Source organism: Coloeus monedula (assembly GCF_965178545.1).
Source record: "Coloeus monedula genome assembly, chromosome: W".
Lineage (NCBI taxonomy): Eukaryota > Metazoa > Chordata > Aves > Passeriformes > Corvidae > Coloeus > Coloeus monedula.
In genome coordinates this window covers 14,116,711-14,142,213 of record NC_138821.1, presented here as the reverse complement: position 1 = coordinate 14,142,213, position 25,503 = coordinate 14,116,711, and the positions used below count along the sequence as shown (strand labels likewise).

The 25,503-nt window shown below is 44.6% G+C and overlaps 1 protein-coding gene across 1 annotated transcript in view; it reads right to left on the bottom strand.

The window, feature by feature from the left end:
• Positions 1–25,503, bottom strand: part of LOC309584592 (F-BAR domain only protein 2-like) — a gene marked incomplete at both ends in the record, with an annotated part of 99,199 nt that overhangs the window by 51,492 nt on the left and 22,204 nt on the right. The window contains 3 exon segments of the mRNA XM_082300686.1: positions 12,383–12,470; positions 12,474–12,593; positions 17,178–17,246. Coding sequence (XP_082156812.1) covers positions 12,383–12,470; positions 12,474–12,593; positions 17,178–17,246 — 277 coding nt within the window.

Here is a 25,503-nt window from a genome sequence, read left to right as displayed (position 1 = left end):
CCTGTTCTGACTGGGCCAAGGGCTACCGCATGAGCGATTTCCTGCTTGATCTGGGCGAAGGCTTGCTGCTGTTCAGGGCCCCAGTGGAAATCATTCTTCTTGCGGGTAACCAGGTAGAGAGGACTCACGATCTGGCTGTACTCGGGAATGTGCATCCTCCAGAAACCTATGGCGCCTAGGAAAGCTTGTGTTTCCTTCTTGCTGGTCGGTGGAGACATCGCAGTGATCTTATTGATGACCTCGGTGGGAATCTGACGTCGTCCATCTTGCCACTTTACTCCCAGGAACTGGATCTCTTGAGCAGGTCCCTTGACTTTGCTCCTTTTGATGGCAAAGCCAGCTTCCAGGAGAATCTGGATGATTTTCTCTCCTTTCTCAAACACTTCCTTTGCTGTGTTTCCCCACACAATGATGTCATCGATGTATTGCAGATGTTCTGGAGCCTCACCCTTTTCTAATGCAGTCTGGATCAGTCCGTGGCAAATGGTGGGACTGTGTTTCCACCCCTGGGGCAGTCGATTCCAGGTGTATTGCACACCCTTCCAGGTAAAAGCAAACTGGGGCCTGCATTCTGCTGCCAAAGGAATGGAGAAGAAGGCATTGGCAATGTCAATAGTGGAGTACCACTTCGCTGCTTTGGACTCCAGCTCGTACTGAAGTTCCAACATGTCCGGCACAGCGGCGCTCAATGGTGGTGTGACCTCATTCAGGCCACGGTAATCCACCGTCAGCCTCCATTCTCCACTGGACTTACGCACTGGCCATATAGGGCTGTTGAAAGGTGAATGGGCCTTGCTGACCACCCCTTGGCTCTCCAGTTTGCGAATCATCTCATGGATGGGAACCACAGAGTCTCGGTCGGTGCGGTATTGCCGACGGTGCACTGTTGCTGTGGCGATTGGCACCTGTTGTTCTGCAACTCTCAGCAGTCCCACAGCAGAGGGGTCATCTGAGAGGCCAGGCAATGTACTCAGTTGTCTGATATCTTCTGTCTCCACAGCAGCTATCCCAAAAGCCCAACGATGTCCTTTTGGGTCCTTGAAATACCCATTTCTGAGATAGTCTATGCCGAGAATGCACGGGGCCTCCGGGCCCGTCACAATGGGGTGTTTCTGCCACTCGTTCCCAGTTAAACTCACTTCAGCTTCCAGTACAGTCAGCTGCTGGGATCCTCCTGTCACTCCAGAAATAGAAATGGGTTCTGCTCCCACATACCTTGATGGCATCAGAGTACATTGAGCACCGGTGTCAACCAAAGCCGTGTATTTTTGTGGGTCAGATGTGCCAGGCCATCGGACCCACACAGTCCAAAAGACCCGATTCTCCCTTTCCTCTACCTGGCTAGAGGCAGGGCCCCTCTATTCCTGGTCATGTTGCATGTTGCTCCCTTCCGGTGAATATGTTCCTGAGGTCCCTTCAAGAGGATCGGTCATATTATCATTCCGGTACCGTCTGGAATTCTGTGTGCGAGAGACCGGAGCAATATTGACTCTAGATGCGCTTCTTGTGGTAGTTGTCCCTCTTTTTAGTTCACGTACCCGAGCTGCTAAGGAGGAGGTGGGTTTTCCATCCCACTTACTCATGTCTTCTCCATGTTCCTGAAGGAAAAACCAGAGGTTACCTCGTGGGGTGTATCCTCTCTCCCTGGTTGGGGGACGCCGGCTCCTAATGGCAGAGACTCTTGTTGGTTCTGGCGGGATGTGGTAAATCTCTTCCTTAAGTTCCTTTTTCAGTTTCTGATGGCCTTCTTCGATCAAGCTCCGGACTTGCTCAGCCAGCCTTGTTTCCACAGATGAGACATGAGTGCGAAACGGGGCTGTGACGGTGTCCTCGTAAATCCTCAGTTTGTTCACCAAGACACCCACCCTGTCCTCACCTTCCCTCCATTGCAGCGTTGCCAGGTAACGGGAGTATATCTCTGGTCCAAGGCGTGCGAAACTCAACCACATCTATGATGTGCACTGGACACCATCTGGGCTCTTCGGAAATCTCTCATCTTCTGAGAAAATGATCTCCAGCTCAGCCAATTCCCTCAGGCACCGGATACCTTGTTCCATTGTGCTCCATTTCCCTTGGTGCACCTGGAGGTCTTCTTTACAAAGGTACCTGTCCCTTACACTTGTAAGCAGTCGCCGCCAGAGGCTGAGAGTTTCTTGGGTTCTCCCGATCCCCTGGTCAATGACCACATCCCGGGACAGAGATCCCAGCTGCCTGGCCTCACTTCCGTCCAGAATGGTGTCATTGGCTGCAGCGTCCCAGATGCGGAGCAGCCAGGTCAGGATAGACTCGTTCGTCTGGCGGGTGAATTCCCTCCGCAGGTCTCGCAGCTCACCCAGGGATAGTGACCGAGTGATGATCTCTGGCTCTGCCTCTTCTGCTGGGTGTGAAGGTCCTGCTGCATCCTCGTCAGTCACTATGCGGACTGATTTGCTTTTTGATTTCTTCTTCTGAACGGGGGCAACTGCAATCGGTTTAGGCTGTTCTGGTTCAGTAACAGTTTGTGTGGAGATGCTGACAGCGCCTTTGGTTTTTTCCTCCTCTGCGTCAGTCTGCGTGGACATAGACGCTGCAGTCTTGCGTCTGGGTTCTTTCTCCTCTGCATCAGTCTGCGTGGACATGGACGCTGTGGTCTTGTGTCTGGGTTCTTTCTCCTCTGCGTCAGTCTGCGTAGGGATGGATGCTGTCACTATGCTTTTGGTTCCTTTCTTCTTTGCGACAATCTGTGTAGACATTGTGCTTGTTGCTCGGCTCTTTTTTTTCCTCTCATCCTGGGGATGCTGTGCCATAGCTCTGATCCTAAGCATGGTGTACACAGTGCAGGTCATAGAGAAAAAAGAGAAGAGAACTGACAAGAAGATTATGCCATCCTTAACATCCACAGGGAACTCAATATTTTCAAAAACTGCTGTGTCCGGTCTGAAAGGCTGGAAAAAAACATTCTTTAATCCTCCCCCCAGGGGCTGGGTATGATTGTTGAAGCCCCAGATGTAGCAGCCTAAAGTAGGACAAGCAGATAAAGTTGAGTATATATTCCGAATTATGTTCATTGTCTCGGAGGTTATCATGCAGTAGGCATAATAGACTAATAAAGCAAATTTTATACCATACCCTGGTCTACACAGGAGCATTGCAATCGGCAGATAGCTCCCCATGTGCGGAAAAATATAGAGAGCCAGGTACAAGACCCATGTAAGAATGTTAAACATCATAGTGAGTAGGTGGCTTCTACAATACGAAATTGTAATTCTGACTTTTCTCAGCAGCCAGCCCCACATTGGGCGCCAAATTATGTACTAGTTTGAAAACAAACTAGTGGGAGACACCAAGTCAGAATAACAATTTAATAGGGAAATAAAAGGAGGGGGAAAGAAAAACAAAAAAAAAAACCAATAGAAGCGGATAACACTGGGTTAAACTGACAGAGTTAAGATACAACCTGGCACCCTGTTAGTCAGGGTGGTGGTGGTGGTCTGGTGGAATGGTGGCTGCAGTCCTCCCGAAGTGGCAATCCTGCAGGAAAAAGAAGGGTCTGCTCCTCCTCAGAAGGTCCAATGGTGACTGTGTAGCTCCTGTCCTCTGGAAATCCAGTGGAAAGGTTTTCTCTCTGGTTTTCAACCTCAGCTTATATCCACGCTGGGATGCTTGGTTCCTCCCTCTGGGTGGAGCATCTCACAATGGGGTAATGAGTCATAAGGCCAGGTGTTGATTGGGCTCATTAACAGATGATAGTCCAGAGGGAGTTATCTATGAGTCATGCGGCAGGACAATGATGGGCCATTAACAGCAAGATAGTCTGGGGGGAGGAGGCAAGGAAACACTGCCCCACCTGATTTCAACGGCTGATGGGGATGGTAATAGAATACACTGCAACCCAGGACACCATGTTATTTTGCTTTGAATGCCAGGCAGACCATTTTGGAGCTTGCAGAAGACCAGAACACAAGCCAGGACAGAGCAACTAGTGCATACCCACCACACACAGAAAAGGCAGGAATGAAGACCAAAGAGCTGACAAAGGCAACAGTATGACTAAACCCTTTGACAGGCTGGGCCATTAAAATTAAACAGCTTTTATATCACATAGTATGCCTGAAAGGTAAGCATAGAAACATTCCTAAGGTTTTCCCAATAACTTTCTCACATATTACACTTACTTGGTTTTAATCTAAAAATGTGAATAAAAAGCCATTCTGTACTTACAGAACTGTGTTTCTGCTTTCAAAATGTGGGGGGGAAAAAGACAAAAATAATTATTAATAATTTAATATTAATAATATTTTCCTTAAAATTAGAACCATCTATATTGTGATGTGAATACTGTACTAGCATACTTTAATACTATTTATTTGCAATATCATCCCACAGTATAAAGGATCATTCTGTGGTTTGACAGAATACTGTTGAGAGTCTTTCTGAAGAATGGCTAAAGAGCAAAGGTCATGATAACACAGGAGGCTTAGAAAAGATGCAGACACTGAGTCCTTGAGCAAGAGGTTGCATAAATAACAGTGTGCATTCAGATAAGAAAGAAGACAGAAACCATATGGAAGAGAAAGATAAGACCACCGTGTTTGCAGATCCCACGGAATAGCTCCCACCAATGAGGAGCTCAACTTTTGCAATATGTATGAGCTAATTAAAGGTACTATAAGTAAGTGTAGTTTTGAAAAATAAATCGAGACTTGCTGAACATCATGCCTTGAGTGCTTGTCTCCCGCGACTCCACCCAACATCTGGCACCCGAACAGGAGAAGTTGCCCTTGCCTTATGCGATGGGGGAGTTGCGTTGGGGTCGGGTCCCGCAGCTAGACGGACGGCGAAAGAGGTCTCGTATACTGCAACGATTTCCTCCGCGCCCGAGCGACCGCACAGGCGGGCTCGCCGATACGTGCTGCCGAAGCCTGGAGGGGCTAGCAACGGTACCGACGTAAGTATGGAAAGGCAAGCAGCACAGGAACTTTTCAAGGCTTTTTTGCTTAAGCGTAATTTTAAAGGGATTGATCTTGATAAAGACCTCCCCGCTCTTTTAACGCATGCGCGCTCTTACGGTTTTTTCGCTGACCCCCACTCCATTCATGAATTAAGTCAGTGGCGCGCGTATAGTGACAAACTTTGGGATCTTGTCTTAGATGACGATAAGCCAGCTAAAAAGATAGCTAAACTATGGAGAGTTGTTTATAATGAACTTTTAATGGTACAAGCAGAGTAAAGGGCAGCAGAAAAAAATTAAGGCAGTCCATGATAAAAACCGTAATTACGATTCTGCTGCTTCCCTTTACTCCGCTGCCCCTAACCCCCCCACCTTTGCTACAGTCGAGGTTCCGCCTGAGGCATTTGCCTCCGGCCCGGCTTCACACTCACCCTCTGCGCCCCCTGATCCTCCCCTGCAGTCCCCGCCCCCGTCCCCCTCGCAGCAGCCGCGGCAGCCGCAGCAGCCGCCGCCGCCGCAGCCGTCTGTTCCTCCGGATCGCTCTCGTTCGCAAAACCCTTTCCTAAGCCATGAGCCTGTCCCTGGGGCGGATTCTGACCTCGCGGAGGCCATGGCCAAGGGTCATAGAGAGCTGTGGGCAGCTCTCGCTCGTGACGGTTTGCATAAAGGCGATGCAGAGATGCTAGCGGCTGCCCAGGAAAGCTTGGCTTTCCCTGTTCTGTTTGTTCCTAATCCACAGGGAGGCAATATTGCGCAAGTTACTAACCTCGACTGGAAGCTGTTAGCTCAGCTACGAGCAACGGTGGGGAATTACGGTGTCACCAGTGAACCAGTTAAACAGATGCTTGATTATATTTTTAACGCTTTTACCCTTCTTCCTGCTGACATTAAAGGCATTACTAAGCTCATGTATACCCCGCATCAGCGACTGCTTTTTGAGGCTCGCTGGAGGGAGGAGGCAGCTGTTAGTGCAGATCTCGCTAGACCCCAGGGAGATCCGTTAGCAGATATCACTGTAGATGAACTACTAGGACAGGGTCAACATATGAGGGTTGAGGCTCAGGCTGCACTAGGCCCTGCTAAATTGCGGGAAGCTATAGCAGTTGCTAAGAAAGCTATGGATAAAGTCCGAGCCCCGGGTGGGATCCCTATGTATATGAACATTAAGCAAGGCAGAGAGGAATCTTTAGGCTCTTTTGTTGACAAAGTTATGGAAGCCATCTCAAAAGCTGGGGTTCAAGAGCATATGCATGACCCGTTACTTAAGCAATGCCTTTTACAAAATGGCAATCAAGCCACCCGTGCCCTCATTACTTCCACCCCAGGGGATTGGACTGTCCAGCAGCTCCTAGAAAAGGCTGCTACCATGCCCACTGGCTCTCAGCTGTTCTTAGCACAAGCCTTAGCAAAATTAGGTGAAGGGCTTAAAGAACAGGCTATTAGCTCTCAAAATCAGGTAATGGCAGCCCTTGCTCCTCTCCAAGCGGCAGCAGCACGTCCCCGCCCAGCTCCAGGTGGCCGCATGAAGTGTTATCGCTGTGGGACACCCAGTCATATTCGTCGCGAATGTACAGCCGCAAGAATTTAGTGACCCAGCGCGAACAGCGGCCGTGCGACGACACAAGTAACCGCTCCAGCACCTCTACCTGTCCCCGCCCAGCGACAAGCGGAAGTCTCGGCCTGGACCTGGCAGCCTCAGTAGATACTGAGTTGCTAACATCAGAAATCCATCGCATTCCCACTGGTGTCATCGGACCTGTGTACATTAATGGCCAAGCTATGGGAGGACTTATTGTAGGTCGTTCATCTGCAATTACAATGGGACTCCTAGTAGAGACTGGTCTTGTTGATGCTGACTCCGCTGGAGAAATTTTTATTTTAGCACATACCGATTATCCTCCCGTTAAGATCCCGGCAGGACAAAAGTTAGCACAACTAGTACCATTACCACATCTGGCTTCAAGCATTCCGCCTGTTTGTGATGCACCTAGGTGTCAGCCAAGTCCTGGCTCTACTGGATCTCTGACCTTACTCACTATTGATCTCACCTCCCGCCCACGGAAGCGTTGTCTCCTGCTGTATCAGGCAGAGTCCATCACCTTGGAAGCCCTTCTTGACACAGGAGCTGACTCCAGTGTCATCGACCCTGGAAAATGGCCTTCCAATTGGCCCATTTTGCCCGCTACAACTACAGTCACAGGTATCGGAGGTATGAGACTTGCCCAAAAGTCTCCTTTGCTCCACATTGAAGTTGATGGCAAACAAGTGCCGGCTATAATTTCCATCATGCCCCTACCAACAACTGTGGACTGTTTGCTGGGCAGAGATGTTTTGGCTCAATTAGGCCTCGTGCTGACCAACGACCACCATTTACACTAGAGGCCATTGCTTGGACATTCCCGTTGCCGCTGACATGGACTACTAACGACCCTGCAGTGGTAAAGCAATGGCCTTTAAAACGGGAAAATTTAGGGCAAGCCCATGCTTTGGTAACCGAACAACTCCAACAGGGCCACCTAAAACCATCTGTCAGTCCTTGGAATACTCCTATTTTTGTCATACGCAAGAAGTCTGGTGCGTTTCGCCTTTTACATGACCTCCGTGCAGTAAATCAACAGATGGAGTTTATGGGGGCACTACAACCTGGTCTCCCCAACCCAGCCATGTTGCCCCAAAACTGGCCTCTTTTAATTATAGATCTCAAGGACTGCTTTTTTACTATTCCATTGCATCCAGATGACACCAAGCGCTTCGCCTTTACCTTACCTGCCCTGAATAAAGGAGAACCAGCTAGACGATTTGAATGGACTGTATTGCCGCAAGGGATGAAAAACTCACCTACTTTGTGCCAACTGTATGTTGATGCTGCCTTACAACCCTTACGGAGACAGATGCCTGATGCCATTATTTACCACTACATGGATGACATTCTCTTTGCTCAAAGGGATCCCTTCACCCCTGCCCAGATGCAAATTATTGTTGCCTCCTTGGCTGCCTGGTCCCTTGTTGTGGCACCCAACAAAATACAAGTTTCTGCTCCATGGAAATATCTAGGATGGACTATTACCGCTCAAAGAATAAAGCCTCAGAAGTTACATATTCAAGCATCTATTTCAAATCTAAATGAAGCCCAGAAACTTCTAGGAGACCTACAATGGCTTAAACCCATTACAGGAATTCCCAACATGCTATTGGAACAGCTACGTCCTTTGCTAAAGGGCACAGACCCATGTACTCCTGTGACGCTTACGCCGCAACAGTCTAAAGTCTTGCAGCAAATTACATCCTGTATCTCCAGAGGCTTTGTTGACCGTCTAGACCCCGACACCCCCTTATCCTTAACTGTCTGGAACAGCGGAGAACATCTCTTAGGAGCCATTACTCAGCAAAAGAAAACGGGGGACATCTCCGTTCTAGAATGGATTTCGCCCCCCTTGCAGCAAAGAAAAACAGTTACTCCAAAGATTGAAAATTTAGCAACTCTTTTAAAGAAAGGACGTCTACGCACCTGGGAAATTAGTGGCCTTGAACCTGCAGTTATCTACCTCCCCATGGAAAAACCTACCTTAGATTGGTACCTACTCAACTCCTCGCAGCTCACTGAAGCATTGCTCTCTTCTGGAGCAGAAGTTCGCACCGGCCCATTAGCTCCAAAATTACTCAACTGGTTGGGAAACTGGACTTGGATATCCAAACCGTTGCAGCACCAAGGACCTATCCCTGATGCTCTAACAGTTTTTACTGATGCCGGACGCAGAACCAGGACAGCTGCCGTTGTTTGGCACTATAATCAACAATGGTGCCACCATAAGATTGCAGCTACCCCTACTGATACATTACAAACCTTAGAACTTGTAGCAGTACTGTGGGCCGCCCTTCATTTTTCGGAACCCCTCAATGTCATTTCAGACTCTCTTTATGTTGTAGGAATTGTTTCTAGGATCGAGGACGCTGTCATCAAGGAAGTGAAAAACCAGCGACTTTTTGATCTGTTATTACAACTAAAACGTGTGTTGCGGAACAGATCCCACCCTTATGCAATTCTCCATATACGCAGCCATAAGTGGCAAGAAGGCTTAGGAGAGGGCAATGAGAGAGCAGATCAGATCGTGTCACTCAGTCAGAATGTTCCCAAAAATACTAGGGCTCGAGAAAGTCACAGTATGTTTCACCAAAATGCGAAAGGATTAGTAAGAGATTTCCATATCCCCCTACGTGATGCACGTGCCATAGTAAAAGCATGTCCGTTATGTAGCTTTCATAATGCTGGAGTCGGTTTAGGTATAGGAGTCAATCCTCGGGGACTTAAAGCCAATGAAATATGGCAAATGGACGTCACACATGTCCCCAGTTTTGGGCGCTTGAAGTATGTTCATGTGTCAATTGACACATACAGTCATTTCATATGGGCTACAGCTCAGACAGGAGAACAAGCGAGACATGTTGAACGTCATTTGAATAGCTGCATAGCAGTTATGGGAGTTCCTTTAATAATCAAAACTGATAATGGCCCTGCTTATAGCAGCACCCGCTTTGACAGATATATGCAGAATTGGAGTATTACTCATAAAACAGGCATCCCCCACTCGCCCACAGGTCAGGCTATTGTAGAGAGGGCACATGGTACCCTCAAAACATACCTGCAGAAATATCCTGAATTGTCCAACCCACAAGATAAATTACTAAAATGCCTTTTTGTCCTAAATCACCTTTGTGTGTTCGGTGACAAAGAAGTGCCTCCTGCCATTGTTCATTTTACCTATCCTCAACCCCCGACGCCCATGCCTTGGGTGCGCTACAAAGACCCCAAGACGGGACTTTGGCAGGATCCTGTAAAAACCTTGTACTGGGGAAGAGGTTACTTATGTGTGTCCACTCCGACAGGTCCCCTATGGGTTCCGGCCAAATGGACTAAGCCTGTTGTCACTGATGAGCAACCCACAACAGAGGAAGAAAAGAAGGGTACAGAGGAAGATATCACAGATCCTGCAGGAAGTTGAGCAGCGGTTTTGCATTACCTTCCTTGTGGACTCTGAACAGGAGATAGAGGGTTATCTCCTCCCACATTTGCAGAGACACTTTTTACGCTTTTGCCAGTCTAGTTGCTTTGCATGTAATTGTAACAATCATAAGGCGTGGGTAAGATTGCTTTGCGGAGGCTGTAATTTACAGTGGTGGGTCCACCAGCAACATCTATCAGAAGGGTTTTGGTGTCAGTCTTGCAGTTTTCACTGGCACCGTGAGACGGCTCAAGGAGCATTAGTACAACTCACAGGCAAAAATATCATTGACAGTTTGCAATTAGTTGAAAATCTTGAAGATCTGCGGCTAAGAGAATTAGCGTGGTCAGTACAGCATTTAGCAAAAAAGATCTTAGCCGATAGCTACTCTGTAATTTTGCAATCCTCGTGCCAACCAAATATCGGGGTCCCCATTCAGTGGCAAGGTGACCCAAGAAAGTGGGATCATGTTTGCCGGCGGTTTAAGCATCGTGCTGCTAATCGCAGGCTCAGTAATGGGTCACCCCCTTTCCTATCCTCCTAAGGTGTTTGACCCTAGAGATAATATCTGGGTCTCCTTGGCACGTGAATTGAACACCACAACATTCTGTGCCTCCCTAGCCACACCCAGTACCCCATTTTTGACATGCTTAGTTGGAGTACCACTAACAGATAATACATGGCGTAACTTCGTAATCGAGACCCAGAACCAGTTCAAAATTATTAGACCATTAAAATCCACAATGAATATTACCACTGGCCTACAAGAGTATGATAGCTAGGATGATAAACTCCCGGTGGGTCCTGAGCCACAAGAGATAGAACTAGTTGATTCTCTTAACGCTACAGCCTGTATTTATATTAATAGTTCACGTGATTTATGCCAAGAGGGCAGCCTTAATGGCTGTCGACTGAATGAATCCAACCCCACCTTGATTTATCCTATTGGCAATGCTTCACAGTGGGATTTAGAATGGTGCAACGTTACCGTGAGAAATCGATCTCTTGCAGCCCCTGGAACGTTTTTCCCTCGAAAGTTACCCAGAGGGTTTTTCCTAATTTGTGGGAATCGTGCCTGGTCAGGTATTCCATCCAGGCCTGTAGGTGGGCCCTGTACCTTTGGCCAACTGAGTCTTGCACTTCCACAGCACCATCCTAATGCTACACACTGAACACGATGGCAGAGGTCTTTAACAGAAACTATAACACCTGAATGTCAGGATGACCTCACGCTATGGAGCAAATCAGAAGTGCTTTTTACCTCCCTTTTTGTTCCTGGTGCAGCTGTGGCACGAGCCCATCGTCACTTAGAAAAACTGGCATGTTAGGTAGTTAAACAGGCAAACGGTACCAGCCGAGTGTTGTCTGAACTTGCAGAAGATCTGAGTTCAGTCCAACACGCCCTGCTTCAGAATAGAGCAGCTATAGATTTTCTACTCTTAGCCCACGGCCATGGCTGTGAAGACTTTGAAGGAATGTGCTGTATGGATCTTGAGGATCATTCTAAGTCCATCCACGCCGAAATTAAGAATTTGATTGAACACTCCCAAAAAATAAAAAAAGACTCCGGATTTTTCGGATTAGAAGGACTTACAGAGTGGATGGGCTTAGAAGGATGGATGAAAAGTGTGATTAAATCCTTAATGCTGTTGCTAATAATTGTTTTGCTTGGTTTACTTATGCTTAGCTGTATAATGTCATGTATAAAAAATTTAATTTTGAAGTCAGTCAATATGACTATGATCATGCAAAAAGAAAACAGGGGAAGTGTTGAGAGTCTTTCTGAAGAATGGCTAAAGAGCAAAGGTCATGATAACACAGGAGGCTTAGAAAAGATGCAGACACTGAGTCCTTGAGCAAGAGGTTGCATAAATAACAGTGTGCATTCAGATAAGAAAGAAGACAGAAACCATATGGAAGAGAAAGATAAGACCACCGTGTTTGCAGATCCCACGGAATAGCTCCCACCAATGAGGAGCTCAACTTTTGCAATATGTATGAGCTAATTAAAGGTACTATAAGTAAGTGTAGTTTTGAAAAATAAATCGAGACTTGCTGAACATCATGCCTTGAGTGCTTGTCTCCCGCGACTCCACCCGACAGAATACATACAATAAAGCTGCACTGTAAAAGTTATATGTATCCGCATTATATGATCTGGTTTTAAGGTTTGTATATTACTGAATATGAATTAGTAAACTATTTTAAAAGCCATGCTCAGCTAACTCCATATGTATTTCAATGTCTTGTGGTGGCAACAGCAGAAGGATAAGGACTAAGCACTCCCAAGACTCAAAGTAAAGTTAAAATCTGAGAAGGGGGAATTACTTAGCATCAAATAGCAATAAAGTGTATCAAAGATGACCTAGTGCACAAGAAAAAAAAATCATTGAACTTGAATCTAGAATAAATTCTGAACAGTAAAATATATGTAACACTAAAGATTCCTTACCACTTTTCTTCTCATTAAAAATACAAGGAACAAAATTACTTACAGATATTGCTGGAGAAAGAGCGATGTTCCCTATAGATACTTTTAATTAATCCAAGGAAGGCATGGTATATTGAGAGCTATTATTTGATTGGATGGGTTTTATTTCTACATGGAACCTCCTGGGTTCATCATCTTCAGAGTCAGAATCACTGGATGAATAGAAATGGTTCTTTTTGGTATGTTTTTCTCAGTTAAGGTAGAAATACTTCAAATTCACCTCTCTACTGTGTTTCACAATTACTCTCTAAAAAATGGTCATATTAAGTAAACACCACAGATAAACAATGCTGCCTAAGCTCTTTGTGCACTTATACAGACACATCAATTATATCCACTGTTCAAAATACACAACTCAGAGTTCAAATTTAGTTTTTACATTCCATTCATCTTCATGATGGTATTCTGTTATCCAAGACACAATATTATCTAACTGAATGACTATATATTTGAAAGTATCAAGATAAATGATTCTACAGTAGCAACGCTTCTGTATATTAAATTTATGATTTCCAAGATTCAATGAAGGATCCTAACGCATACATGAAAAGTGTATGCATTGTAGAAATCCTTTTAAACCAAGTGAGGAAAAATCCTAGTCTTTCTAATTAGCAATGAAATGTCCATCTGTCCTTGTTACAGAGAGAAGGGCAGTTTAGTGCTGTGTGGGTGTGACCAAGCTGTTATTCCCCACCATCTACGTCATCACTGGGGGCTTGGTTTCGGCAGGAAAAGCCGGGGCATATAAGCAGAAGTGCTCCATTTTGCTTTTCTCACTCCAGAGGAAGGACCGTCAGCATCAAACCTGCAGATCCCATCCTCTGTGGCCTGCCAGTCCCCCCATCCGTTCTGCCAGGACACTTTTGCAGGACGTGGTACTGAGGAGAGGCGTCAGCGCCGCTCCCAGTTCTGGTGCTGAAGGGACAGCTCAGAGGCGCAGCTGAGCCCAGTGGGGCAGGGGCAGCGCGGAGACGGCACCCCAGCACGTCCATTTTTCTCCTCACAGCACGACGGAGAGTTAGAGGTGGTAGCGCAAGCAACTGTGCAGGACTGAACTCAGTGGAGCAGCTGCACAACCCCTACTTGGACAACCTAGCTTCCGGGGGGTTTCTTTTTCCTTTTTTTTTGCTGTTTTCAGGCCGGGGGAAAGGAAACGTTAGCTGGGGGAGCTCCCCCGCCATCTTGCCTTTATTTCCCGGTGACCATGTGGCACAGCGCGCAGGAACGGTTGCCATAATGCCTTTGTCTGGGGAAACCACATGGATGCGTAGTACAGGGAGAGTCCACCATCCTGCTTATCTGTTCCAGGTGGTCAATACCTTTTTGTGGGTAAAACACCTTCTCTTTTTTGTGTACTTTCACTATTAATATTGTTGTCATTGTGCGTGTCTTATTCTATTGCTTTGTGCTTTTAGTAAATCATTATTTCAACCCATAGTCTCTCTTTTTGTCCCTCCCTTACCAGAAGGGGTGGGGGTAGGGGAGTGGCTTATTTGGAATTTAATTCCCTGCTGGTGTTATAACCAGCACGCCATGGTACTTGTACCAAGCATAACAGTAGAGGAAACAGCAGCCACCATTACTTGTCCTTTTTTGCAGAGGCACTGAAAATTTTGTAACAAAGGATGCCAGTTACACAGAAGGATGCACGGTAAACTAAACCACATCAGTCACTTAAAGCACTGTCATCCTTGCAAAAAAAAGGAATCAGAATGACAACTCAGCCCTCAAAATAAGCAAAATATACAGATGAATTTAGCCTTGGTTCTTTATATGGTCAGCAACTGCACTCAACAAAAGCTCTGAAAGGCCTCTGCTAAGTCTTAAAAGATGCAGCTGTTTTGACAAGAAACAAGTTGAAATTTTTCCTCTGCTGAAAGAGAAGTATCTTGCCACCCAGTGGAAGCATACATATTCTATACCTCACTTCTGTTATTTTTACTTGAAAATATGCCATCCATTTTAATGAAATCTCTTGAAAATACTCCCTGACAAAGATTAAACCCCTGAACCCTAAAGACATTCCAAATCCAATTCAACTGAAAGAAACCCTGAGATGTCGTGAGTAAAAAGTCAAATGTCTTCATCTTACAGGCTATCTGCCCCACAAAATGGATCACAACTGGAAAAGCAAATTTTAAAAGACAAGTGATTTTTCATTTTACCAAAGGATTTCTTGCCTTGAAAGCTATCATCGAGTTTCAATATTAATTTCCTAGAGATCAGGTGGCTCTTGTAAGGTGGCATGAGCTGGCTACTGAAGTATTAAGTCTATTAAACAGTTACTGACAAAAATCAATTTAGACCTGAATGCCATGAACTAAAAGGTCAGTCAGCAATTTTTAGGATGAGTGTTTTTTCAACATTTAAGACTGGCCTTATTAAGACTCACTGCCATTATGGTAAAATAATGTCCTCCAACAAATCATCTCAAGAGTTCCCATCAAAAGAATAAATATCCACTCTTGGAGGCTAAGGCAGGAAAAGAAGAAGGAAACTGATGACTTTGTGAATCTGTTCAAGATTTTCAGAAGCTGAAGTGCTACCTGGCTGACAGGAATTGCAAACCACTGAGCTTTTTCACTGGATCTATGTCCTTTTCTATTCCTTCATGACAAAAAGGATACTGGATAAAAGGATATACAGGTAAATCGCTTAAAAAGCATGACTGTTATTCACTCCTGCCTCCATTTCATAAAAAACGTAAAACATTAAATAATGCACCCCTCCAGAACTGGATAATAGTCTTTTGCTTTTATACCAGTTATGCAAATAAGAGATAACATGAATTATTTTTATCAGTACAGGAACCTTCACTGGAGGCAACAGAGGCATATTTTGCAAAGGTGATGAGAACAGAGAAGCTTTGATGATGGAGTGGCCCACTTTAAGGTGCTCTCAATTGGTTAAAAGTTTTCACAATTTAAAGTGATTGCAAAGTGTACATTTGTTCCGGTTTGGCCAAATTTAGAAATATATCCTCTGAGAGAAGGCACAACCACCCCTCCCCCACCAGGTTCGGGAAAAAATAAATATTCCTCGAAGGAAAGTGAAGGAGATAAAAACTATTTATTTAACAAACACACGGGAAATGAAAATAATGCTAAATAATAAAATCTCTCGCTGTGGAGAAAAACCTGGGAAAGTGTTAGAGTCCTCCCTTTGGTCTCCTCGGAGCTGGGGCTTGGCCCAGGGCCAGGCCCTCTGTGCCCGGTGGAAAGTCCTCCCAATGTGCTCTGATGTTGAAGCAATCAAGCAGTCCAGTAGAAAAGGGAGAAAATCTGAAATTCCAGGGAAGGGAAAAAAAATTTCAACTCTCAGTCTCTCTCCGGAGAAAAAGCAGCTGAACCACTGGCCAAAAGCTGACTGGGAAAAAACAGCAAGCCGGGTGCTTCCTCCGTCCCCTGCCGCAGCTGGGAAAACAAAATTGCTATTCTGTGTGACCTTGAACAAGCTGCAAACTGCTTTGAAAAAGTTTTTCTCAGTTTTTTCCTTCCCCCTCTCAGGCTCATTTTAGAAGCATAGAAAGGCACAAAAATTAATTTCTGGGTGTAATGAATTCCGAGACTCAATCTGCTAATTACAATTTTATTTATTAACAGCAAGCAAGCAAGGCAAAAGCAAATACAGCGCTGGGCGGCAGGGGAGTCTCCGCTCCACCAACTGCTGCGCTTTTCGCCAGTTCCAGCTCCTTCTTATACAGTCTCTTTTCCTGTTAACGTGTCTTTTTCATGGTATTCTGCGCATGTGTGACTTGTTGCTAGGGGGTCTTTTTTTCCTCCTGGTGGTCGCAGAATGAAGGTTAGTAGTCATCCTCCGGTGTCTTTTGGTTGCCCCTTCCTTGTATGGTCATTATGCTCAAGGTCCTGGAACTAAAAGCTGATTAAGCAAGTACAGATAGGGATTAGGCAAGCACATATTTGTCTCTGACTCTTATCTGGGTATAGGCAGCTGGTTTCCTGCTACTTGATATTTAGTGGACAAAACATCCTGCATCCTTCACATGGGCATAGGCAGCGATATGGGATACACATCATAAAGTCACCCCAAGACAACATTTAACTTTTATTTTATCTGTAGTCCCCTGAAAAATCAGTGAATACACTTGCAAAAATTAGCTACCTTGCTAACATATTAGGTTTGCTTAGATCTTCAACAGTTCTTCCTAGCTCTTAAGTAGAGCTTCCCTTTGTTTCTGATGGAAGAAAAAAAAAAGAGGAAATCTATTAAAAAAAACCTCATAACAAAATCTGTTTTATCATTAAAAATGCAATAAAAGCTATAAGCACCAATTAGAAACAGCGTGATACTTCATTAATTAACAGAAATTCTATTTCTAGACTGCTGGACCTTCCAATCTTTTTAACAGTGTTATTAAAAGGTGGGAAAGGCACAGATATGCAACAAAAATCCATTCAGTATGCTTAAAAGAGTTAACAAGCTGTACTTTACACACTCTCTGAAAGCTTTTTATGGAAAAAGATCTGCATGGTTACCTTAAAGTTTTTGTTGCGGATTTTTTTACTGTCAGACAAGTTCTTCTCTTAAAGTTCCTCAGACATCTGATTTAACCTTTAACATTTACACACATAAAATCTAAACTAGACAAAATTTTGTGCATTTTGCAAACACTTAAAACATAAGACTACAAGCTTGCAGCATAAGCATGTAATTCATCTTCCTTTACTTAACACTTTAATGAGTACTTCCCCTCCCCAAATAATTGTAATACCAGGAAATAACTTGGCACAATAATAGCAAAAAGGATATCCTGTGATGCTTCTGGTTTAATGCTGTATCCTTCATCATCTACATCAGGAATGTTCTAAAAAAAACCCAACAAAAATGATGGTATTGAGAAGTAACTTAAAATATATGCTGTTCTTACATCAATTTGAATTTTATATCATTGACAAATCAAATTTTGATTATAACACCCCATGAAAATCACTTTTATGCATTAATAATTATTACGATTCTCTCAGGTTATGCTCTATAGTTTAGAAGTAGTGTGACAGATGTCTCAGGAACACAATGCAACAAAACAATCTCCAAATTTCCTATGAAAACTGGCAAGTTGTAATGCATCTGCTTTTACTGGTATTCTATCAAAAAGGCCAGAAATCAACAGATGCATTTTAACTTTACAAATGAGTGTTAAATAAGCCTACAATACTCTTAGCCCCAAATATTTTCCCAATTTCTACTTCTAATTCTTTCAGCTAAGCCACTAAGGCTCTGATGGTGCAGGAGCATAACCTTTTCTAAATACTAGTCAGTACTTTAATAAGTGAATAAAACCATTCCAGGTTATATAGGTTGCAACTTCCTCTCTCCCCCTTGAAAAGACAGCAAGCCTGTAGTGTTGCTTTAGCAAAGAATATCCACATTAATTAAAAGGCATGGATGAACCTTTAAATACAAGTGCTCAAAATCAGGTTCCAAAGTTTTTGTTTGTGCATCTCCAGCACTGTCCTGGATTTTTAAAGCTAATAAGCACCTGGGAACTTCAAACTAGTTCAGTTTTTCAGTTCTTGCAGGCAATTAAATATTAACTGAAGAGAATTATGTTTAAAATAATTTTGAATTCTTAGCTAAGCACATAGTTTGATAAAAATGCTTTGGGACAGAAAGAAACAAGTCTCTAATATGATCATCTAAATTTCAAAAATGTGCAAAACCCTACAGTTTTGTATATTTTATATATAAAGTGGTATACTTGGATTCACATATATACTTTTCCCATTCAAAATAGAAAAATAAAATCCCACTCATGACTTTGCATGCATAGTTAGTCTATATGAACTGCTGAGATGCTACAGTAAGTTTATTATAAAAAACTCCTCAGATGTCTTCAAAATTTCTCTAGTTATACATTTCTTATAAAAATGGCAAAGGGTAGAAGAAACACTTAATGTACCTTTGTAATGATAACAAAAAATTGTCATATACAAGTAAAATAGTACTTTAAAATCTTATTTAACAAGTTAAATAGTAATTTCAAAATATTATTTTCAATATTTTGAACAGTTGGACAGTTCTTCTTCCTGAAAAATTAAAATTTTATTTGCTAATCTGCATTTTGTAACAGTGGTAGAAGACAGCCCTTCAGGTGAGATACATAATCACAAATCTCATATTAATGAAGGCATATACATTTCCTTGACTAATTCTTACTCCCTTCTTCACACTCTTACAAAGACAGAACTATATGTTATATGGTGGATCACAGTGCATCTTTTAAGTACCAGGCACACAATACAGACAAGACCTGATTTGCCTATGTATTGGGTTTGCATGGCCTGGTTTTGGTAGTGGGGGGGCGACAGGGGTGGCTTCTGTGAGAAGCTGCTAGAAGCTTCTTCCATGTCCAGCAGAGCCAACCCCTGGTAGCTCCCAAGACGGATGTGCCACTGATCAAGGCTGGGCCAGTCAGAAATGGTGGTAATGCCTCTGTGATAACATATTTAAGAAGAAAGAAAAAAAATTATTACACAGTTGTAATTCCAGCCAGAGAAGAGCAGAGTGAGAACATGTGAGAGGAACAACTGTGCAGATGCCAAGGTCAGTGAAGAAGGAGGGGGAGGAGGTGCTCCAGGTGTGGGATATGCCCAGCCACTGCCCTGAAGGGATGTCTGCTGAGATAAGAGATTTCGCAATCGCCCAGCAGGACTCCCTGGAAAGGACTTTTGAGTCATGGTGAGGAAAAGTACACCCACAATCCTTTGGGAGACCCTATGCAGATCTTTCTGTAACCCATTGGTCTATCCCAGACCCTCTGTAATCCATTGGTCCCCTTGCTGATCCCCTGTATCCCTATAAAAGACCAGTTCGCCTCTGTAGAAGAGAGAACTCGTCCCTGGCCCACCCTTCGCCGGAGGGAACCCACAATAAAGCTACCTTCGTGCGGAACCAGCCATACGGGTCTTCTCGTCTCTCTCTCCGGTCTGGTTTGGCCTAGAGGCTGCCCTGCAGAGATGAGCTGAAATCACGAGCTGATAATCACTAAAGAGCTGATAGCTTCTGCAAGGGCTCCTCTGCCAGCAGCTGAGAGGAAGACACCGGACCTCGGGCAGGCGATTCCTTTCGGGACCATCTCCCTGGACCGGTCATCTCTTCCTGGGTCGCAGCCACGGACCCCACCACCAGCTGTAATAACCTCTAGCATCAGGTGTGCTCTTGGCAGAGCGCCAAGGCACCCGGCCGTTATCCCTTTGCTTTATTTTATGTGTCTCTTATTGTCTTTATATTAAACCTTTTAAATTCTCATAAGAGAGTGAACCTCATTTTTCACAAGAACCTTACCCCCCCACACCCCCACAGCAGAACAAAAAAACCAAAATGCCAGGGGAAGAAACAAACCCACTGGCCGTGTGGCAGGGGGAACAAAATGGTGCCTGGCTTTTGTCTCAGGGAAGGAAAAAAAGTTCACGCAGCAGCTTGGGCAAAACAGATGGGAACCCGTTGAACCTCTGGTGTTGAGCTCCTCTTCACAGCAAATAAAGCTGGTAGATTTTGGTGTCCTTTCTCTTGTTGGTTCAGCTTTTGCTGAGGTCTGGGGCCAGGCCAACCGTCTCCCGTCGATTGTCTGATCTCGGACCAAAACCAAGCTGAACAGTTCAAGAAAAAACAAAAACTGCCGAAGTATTGCTGTCGCAGGCCGGGGAAAGGGAAAAAAACCTTCTTGCCTAAGCTAACAAAAGACCAAGCTAGCTAAGCAACAAAGTAACACCAGTTTACACCACACCCAAGCACGCCCAGGAGTGAGGCTTTGAACAAAGCCCACGCAAGAGCCCCAAGGCTCCCGCCCCTCCCCCAGACCCACCTTAAAACTACAGCAGCCATTTCTGAGCATGGAGCAGACAATAAGGGAATAGAGTATCATCATAAAATCACCCCAAGACAACAAATTAGTAAAATGTGCCAAGAAACCTCTTTAAAATGGCCACAGATCCTTCCTCTGTCTCTTTTGCCAGTCAGAATTCAGCCAGGGTCAAAACCTAAATGAAGTCACTATGAATTGCTGTATGGACAGCCATATCAAACACCATCAATTCCCAGAGAAATACATTCAAAGGGAGAAACAGATTTGAATCTATACTTGATTTTTTTAGGAAAGACTTGTGGACCCCATTGGTTTATAACCCTATTGGGACCAGTTGCCTTGGATACACCCGTTCACCCCTACCAACCTGGGGATTTCATTTGTGTAAAGACTTGGAACTCTGATCCCTTGAAGGAAAAGTGGAAAGGACCTTTCCAAGTCCTCCTGGTAACCTACATTCCATTCAGAATGGAAGGAATTGAACCCTGGGTTCATCACATGTGGGTAAAACCAGCAATCACACATTAAACATAGCAGAAACAAGACTGACTAACACCGTGGAGTTTTTTTATATATAAATCCTATTGTTTTCGGTATAGGATATGATTTTCTACTGGATCTAGGTGAAGATGATAAATAATTGCATAATTATAATAATAATAGAAACTATGTTGTTAATCTCTGGGAAGAGGAATGTGGTCTTAAAGTTTTAGTGTAAGATTTTGGCAGATTACAGAATGTAACTTCTATAACAGCTTGCTTGCCAACACCAACCTCTGCAGAAAATCCAGTTCCGTGAGGAGCTTTAGTCAGCAATTTGACAAAAATTTGGGAACACATGTGGGAAGGAAATAGTACCCATGCCAATTGGACAGGGATGGAAGGAGAATATTCCTTACAATGGACACATAAGAACAATACCATTGAGAATTGTGATATCTCAAAACCAGATCTGAAAACAACTTCAGGAAATATCTATCAGCCGACAGATTGCACTAATACCCCTTTGGGATGTGAAATACCAGAAATATGGAATAGCCCTCAGACAGGACAATGGGATTATATCCAGCCAGTTGAGCAGTGTCTAGACCGGAAAGGGAGTCCAGGCCTCCCAGAGGACCCCTTACAGGTCGGTATAAAATATCCTGATTTAATAAGATCAAGGCAAAAGGATCCAAGGACAAAGGAAAAGTGGAATTGCACTCAAGTATATGCTTGTACTAGTAAGAATCCTGAGATACAGCGACTCATGACTGTGGCCCAGGCTTTAAGGTTGGGATGTGTTTGTAGAAATTATTCTACCTTTCTTAATGACACCTGGTCTTATCTAACAAACAATGAGACTTGGAGAGATAGACTGTCAGCAGGACATGGTAAAATCATTAGGACCCACAGTATGGGTAGGAAGTAATGGAATTTGGACCACACATTTGCCCTTAGATGTTGGGTGGAGTCGCGGGAGACAAGCACTCAAGGCATGATGTTCAGCAAGTCTCGATTTATTTTTCAAAACTACACTTACTTATAGTACCTTTAATTAGCTCATACATATTGCAAAAGTTGAGCTCCTCATTGGTGGGAGCTATTCCGTGGGATCTGCAAACACGGTGGTCTTATCTTTCTCTTCCATATGGTTTCTGTCTTCTTTCTTATCTGAATGCACATTCTGTTATCTATGCAACTTCTTGCTCAAGGACTCAGTGTCTGCATCTTTTCTAAGCCTCCTGTGTTATCATGACCTTTGCTCTTTAGCCATTCTTCAGAAAGACTCTCAACACTTCCCCTGTTTTCTTTTTGCATGATCATAGTCATATTGACTGACTTCAAAATTAAATTTTTTATACATTACATTATACAGCTAAGCATAAGTAAACTAAGCAAAACAATTATTAGCAACAGCATTAAGGATTTAATCACACTTTTCATCCATCCTTCTAAGCCCATCCACTCTGTAAGTCCTTCTAATCCGAAAAATACGGAGTCTTTTTTTATTTTTTGGGAGTGTTCAATCAAATTCTTAATTTCGGCGTGGATGGACTTAGAATGATCCTCAAGATCCATACAGCACATTCCTTCAAAGTCTTCACAGCCATGGCCGTGGGCTAAGAGTAGAAAATCTATAGCTGCTCTATTCTGAAGCAGGGCGTGTTGGACTGAACTCAGATCTTCTGCAAGTTCAGACAACACTCGGCTGGTACCGTTTGCCTGTTTAACTACCCAACATGCCAGTTTTTCTAAGTGACGATGGGCTCGTGCCGCAGCTGCACCAGGAACAAAAAGGGAGGTAAAAAGCACTTCTGATTTGCTCCATAGCGTGAGGTCATCCTGACATTCAGGTGTTATAGTTTCTGTTAAAGACCTCTGCCATCGTGTTCGGTGTGTAGCATTAGGATGGTGCTGTGGAAGTGCAAGACTCAGTTGGCCAAAGGTACAGGGCCCACCTACAGGCCTGGATGGAATACCTGACCAGGCACGATTCCCACAAATTAGGAAAAACCCTCTGGGTAACTTTCGAGGGAAAAACGTTCCAGGGGCTGCAAGAGATCGATTTCTCACGGTAATGTTGCACCATTCTAAATCCCACTGTGAAGCATTGCCAATAGGATAAATCAAGGTGGGGTTGGATTCATTCAGTTGACAGCCATTAAGGCTGCCCTCTTGGCATAAATCACGTGAACTATTAATATAAATACAGGCTGTAGCGTTAAGAGAATCAACTAGTTCTATCTCTTGTGGCTCAGGACCCACCGGGAGTTTATCATCCCAGCTATCATACTCTTGTAGGCCAGTGGTAATATTCATTGTGGATTTTAATGGTCTAATAATTTTGAACTGGTTCTGGGTCTCGATTACGAAGTTACGCCATGTATTATCTGTTAGTGGTACTCCAACTAAGCATGTCAAAAATGGGGTACTGGGTGTGGCTAAGGAGGCACAGAATGTTGTGGTGTTCAATTCACGTGCCAAGGAGACCCAGATATTATCTCTAGGGTCAAACACTTTAGGAGGATAGGAAAGGGGGTGACCCATTACTGAGCTTGCGATTAGCAGCACGATGCTTAAACCGCCGGCAAACATGATCCCACTTTCTTGGGTCAACTTGCCACTGAATGGGGACCCCGATATTTGGTTGGCACGAGGATTGCAAAATTACAGAGTAGCTATTGGCTAAGATCTTTTTTGCTAAATGCTGTACTGACCACGCTAATTCTCTTAGCCGCAGATCTTCAAGATTTTCAACTAATTGCAAACTGTCAATGATATTTTTGCCTGTGAGTTGTACTAATGCTCCTTGAGCCGTCTCACGGTGCCAGTGAAAACTGCAAGACTGACACCAAAACCCTTCTAATAGATGTTGCTGGTGGACCCACCACTGTAAATTACAGCCTCCGCAAAGCAATCTTACCCACGCCTTATGATTATTACAATTACATGCAAAGCAACTAGACTGGCAAAAGCGTAAAAAATGTCTCTGCAAATGTGGGAGGAGATAACCCTCTATCTCCTGTTCAGAGTCCACAAGGAAGGTAATGCAAAACCGCTGCTCAACTTCCTGCAGGATTTGTGAGATCTTCCTCTGTACCCTTCTTTTCTTCTTCTGTTGTGGGTTGCTCATCAGTGACAACAGGCTTAGTCCATTTGGCCGGAACCCATAGGGGACCTGTCGGAGTGGACACACATAAGTAACCTCTTCTTCAGTACAAGGTTTTTACAGGATCTTGCCAAGGTCCCGTCTTGGGGTCTTTGTAGCGCACCCAAGGCATGGGCGTCGGGGGTTGAGGATAGGTTCCAAGGTGATGGACTCTGCCTGATGCAGCAGGAGACAACGCTTCCGTGGGCGGGAGGTGAGATCAATAGTGAGTAAGGTCAGAGATCCAGTAGAGCCAGGACTTGGCTGACACCTAAGTGCATCACAAACAGGCGGAATGCTTGAAGCCAGATGTGGTAATGGTACTAGTTGTGCTAACTTTTGTCCTGCCGGGATCTTAACGGGAGGATAATCGGTATGTGCTAAAATAAAAATTTCTCTAGCGGAGTCAGCATCAACAAGACCAGTCTCTACTAGGAGTCCCATTGTAATTGCAGATGAACGACCTACAATAAGTCCTCCCATAGCTTGGCTATTAATGTACACAGGTCTGATGACACCAGTGGGAATGCGATGGATTTCTGATGTTAGCAACTCGGTATCTACTGAGGCTGCCAGGTCCAGGCCGAGACTTCCGCTTGTCGCTGGGCGGGGACAGGTAGAGGTGCTGGAGCGGTTACTTGTGTCGTCGCGCGGCCGCTGTTCGCGCTGGGTCGCTAAATTCTTGCGGCTGTACATTCGCGACGAATATGACCGAGTGTCCCACAGCGATAACACTTCATGCGGCCACCTGGAGCTGGGCGGGGACGTGCTGCTGCCGCTTGGAGAGGAGCAAGGGCTGCCATAACCTGATTTTGAGAGCTAATAGCCTGTTCTTTAAGCCCTTCACCTAACTTTTCTAAAGCCTGTGCTAAGAACAGCTGAGAGCCAGTGGGCATGGTAGCAGCCTTTTCTAGGAGCTGCTGGACAGTCCAATCCCCTGGGGTGGAAGTAATGAGGGCACGGGTGGCTTGGTTACCATTTTGTAGGAGACATTGTTTTAATAATGGGTCGTGCATGTGCTCTTGCACCCCAGCTTTTGAAATGGCTTCCATAACTTTGTCAACAAAAGAGCCTAAAGATTCCTCTCTGCCTTGCTTAATGTTCATATACATAGGGATCTCACCCGGGGCTCGGACTTTACCCATAGCTTTCTTAGCAACTGCCATAGCTTCCCGTAGCTTGGCAGGGCCTAGTGCAGCCTGAGCCTCAACCCTTATATGTTGACCCTGTCCTAGTAGTTCATCTACAGTGATATCTGCTAACGGATCTCCCTGGAGTCTAGCGAGATCTGCACTAACAGCTGCCTCCTCCCTCCAGCGAGCCTCAAAAAGCAGTCGCTGATGCGGGGTATACATGAGCTTAGTAATGCCTTTAATGTCAGCAGGAAGAAGGGTAAAAGCGTTAAAAATATAATCAAGCATCTGTTTAACTGGTTCACTGGTGACACCGTAATTCCCCACCGTTGCTCGTAGCTGAGCTAACAGCTTCTAGTCGAGGTTAGTAACTTGCGCAATATTGCCTCCCTGTGGATTAGGAACAAACAGAACAGGGAAAGCCAAGCTTTCCTGGGCAGCCGCTAGCATCTCTGCATCGCCTTTATGCAAACCGTCACGAGCGAGAGCTGCC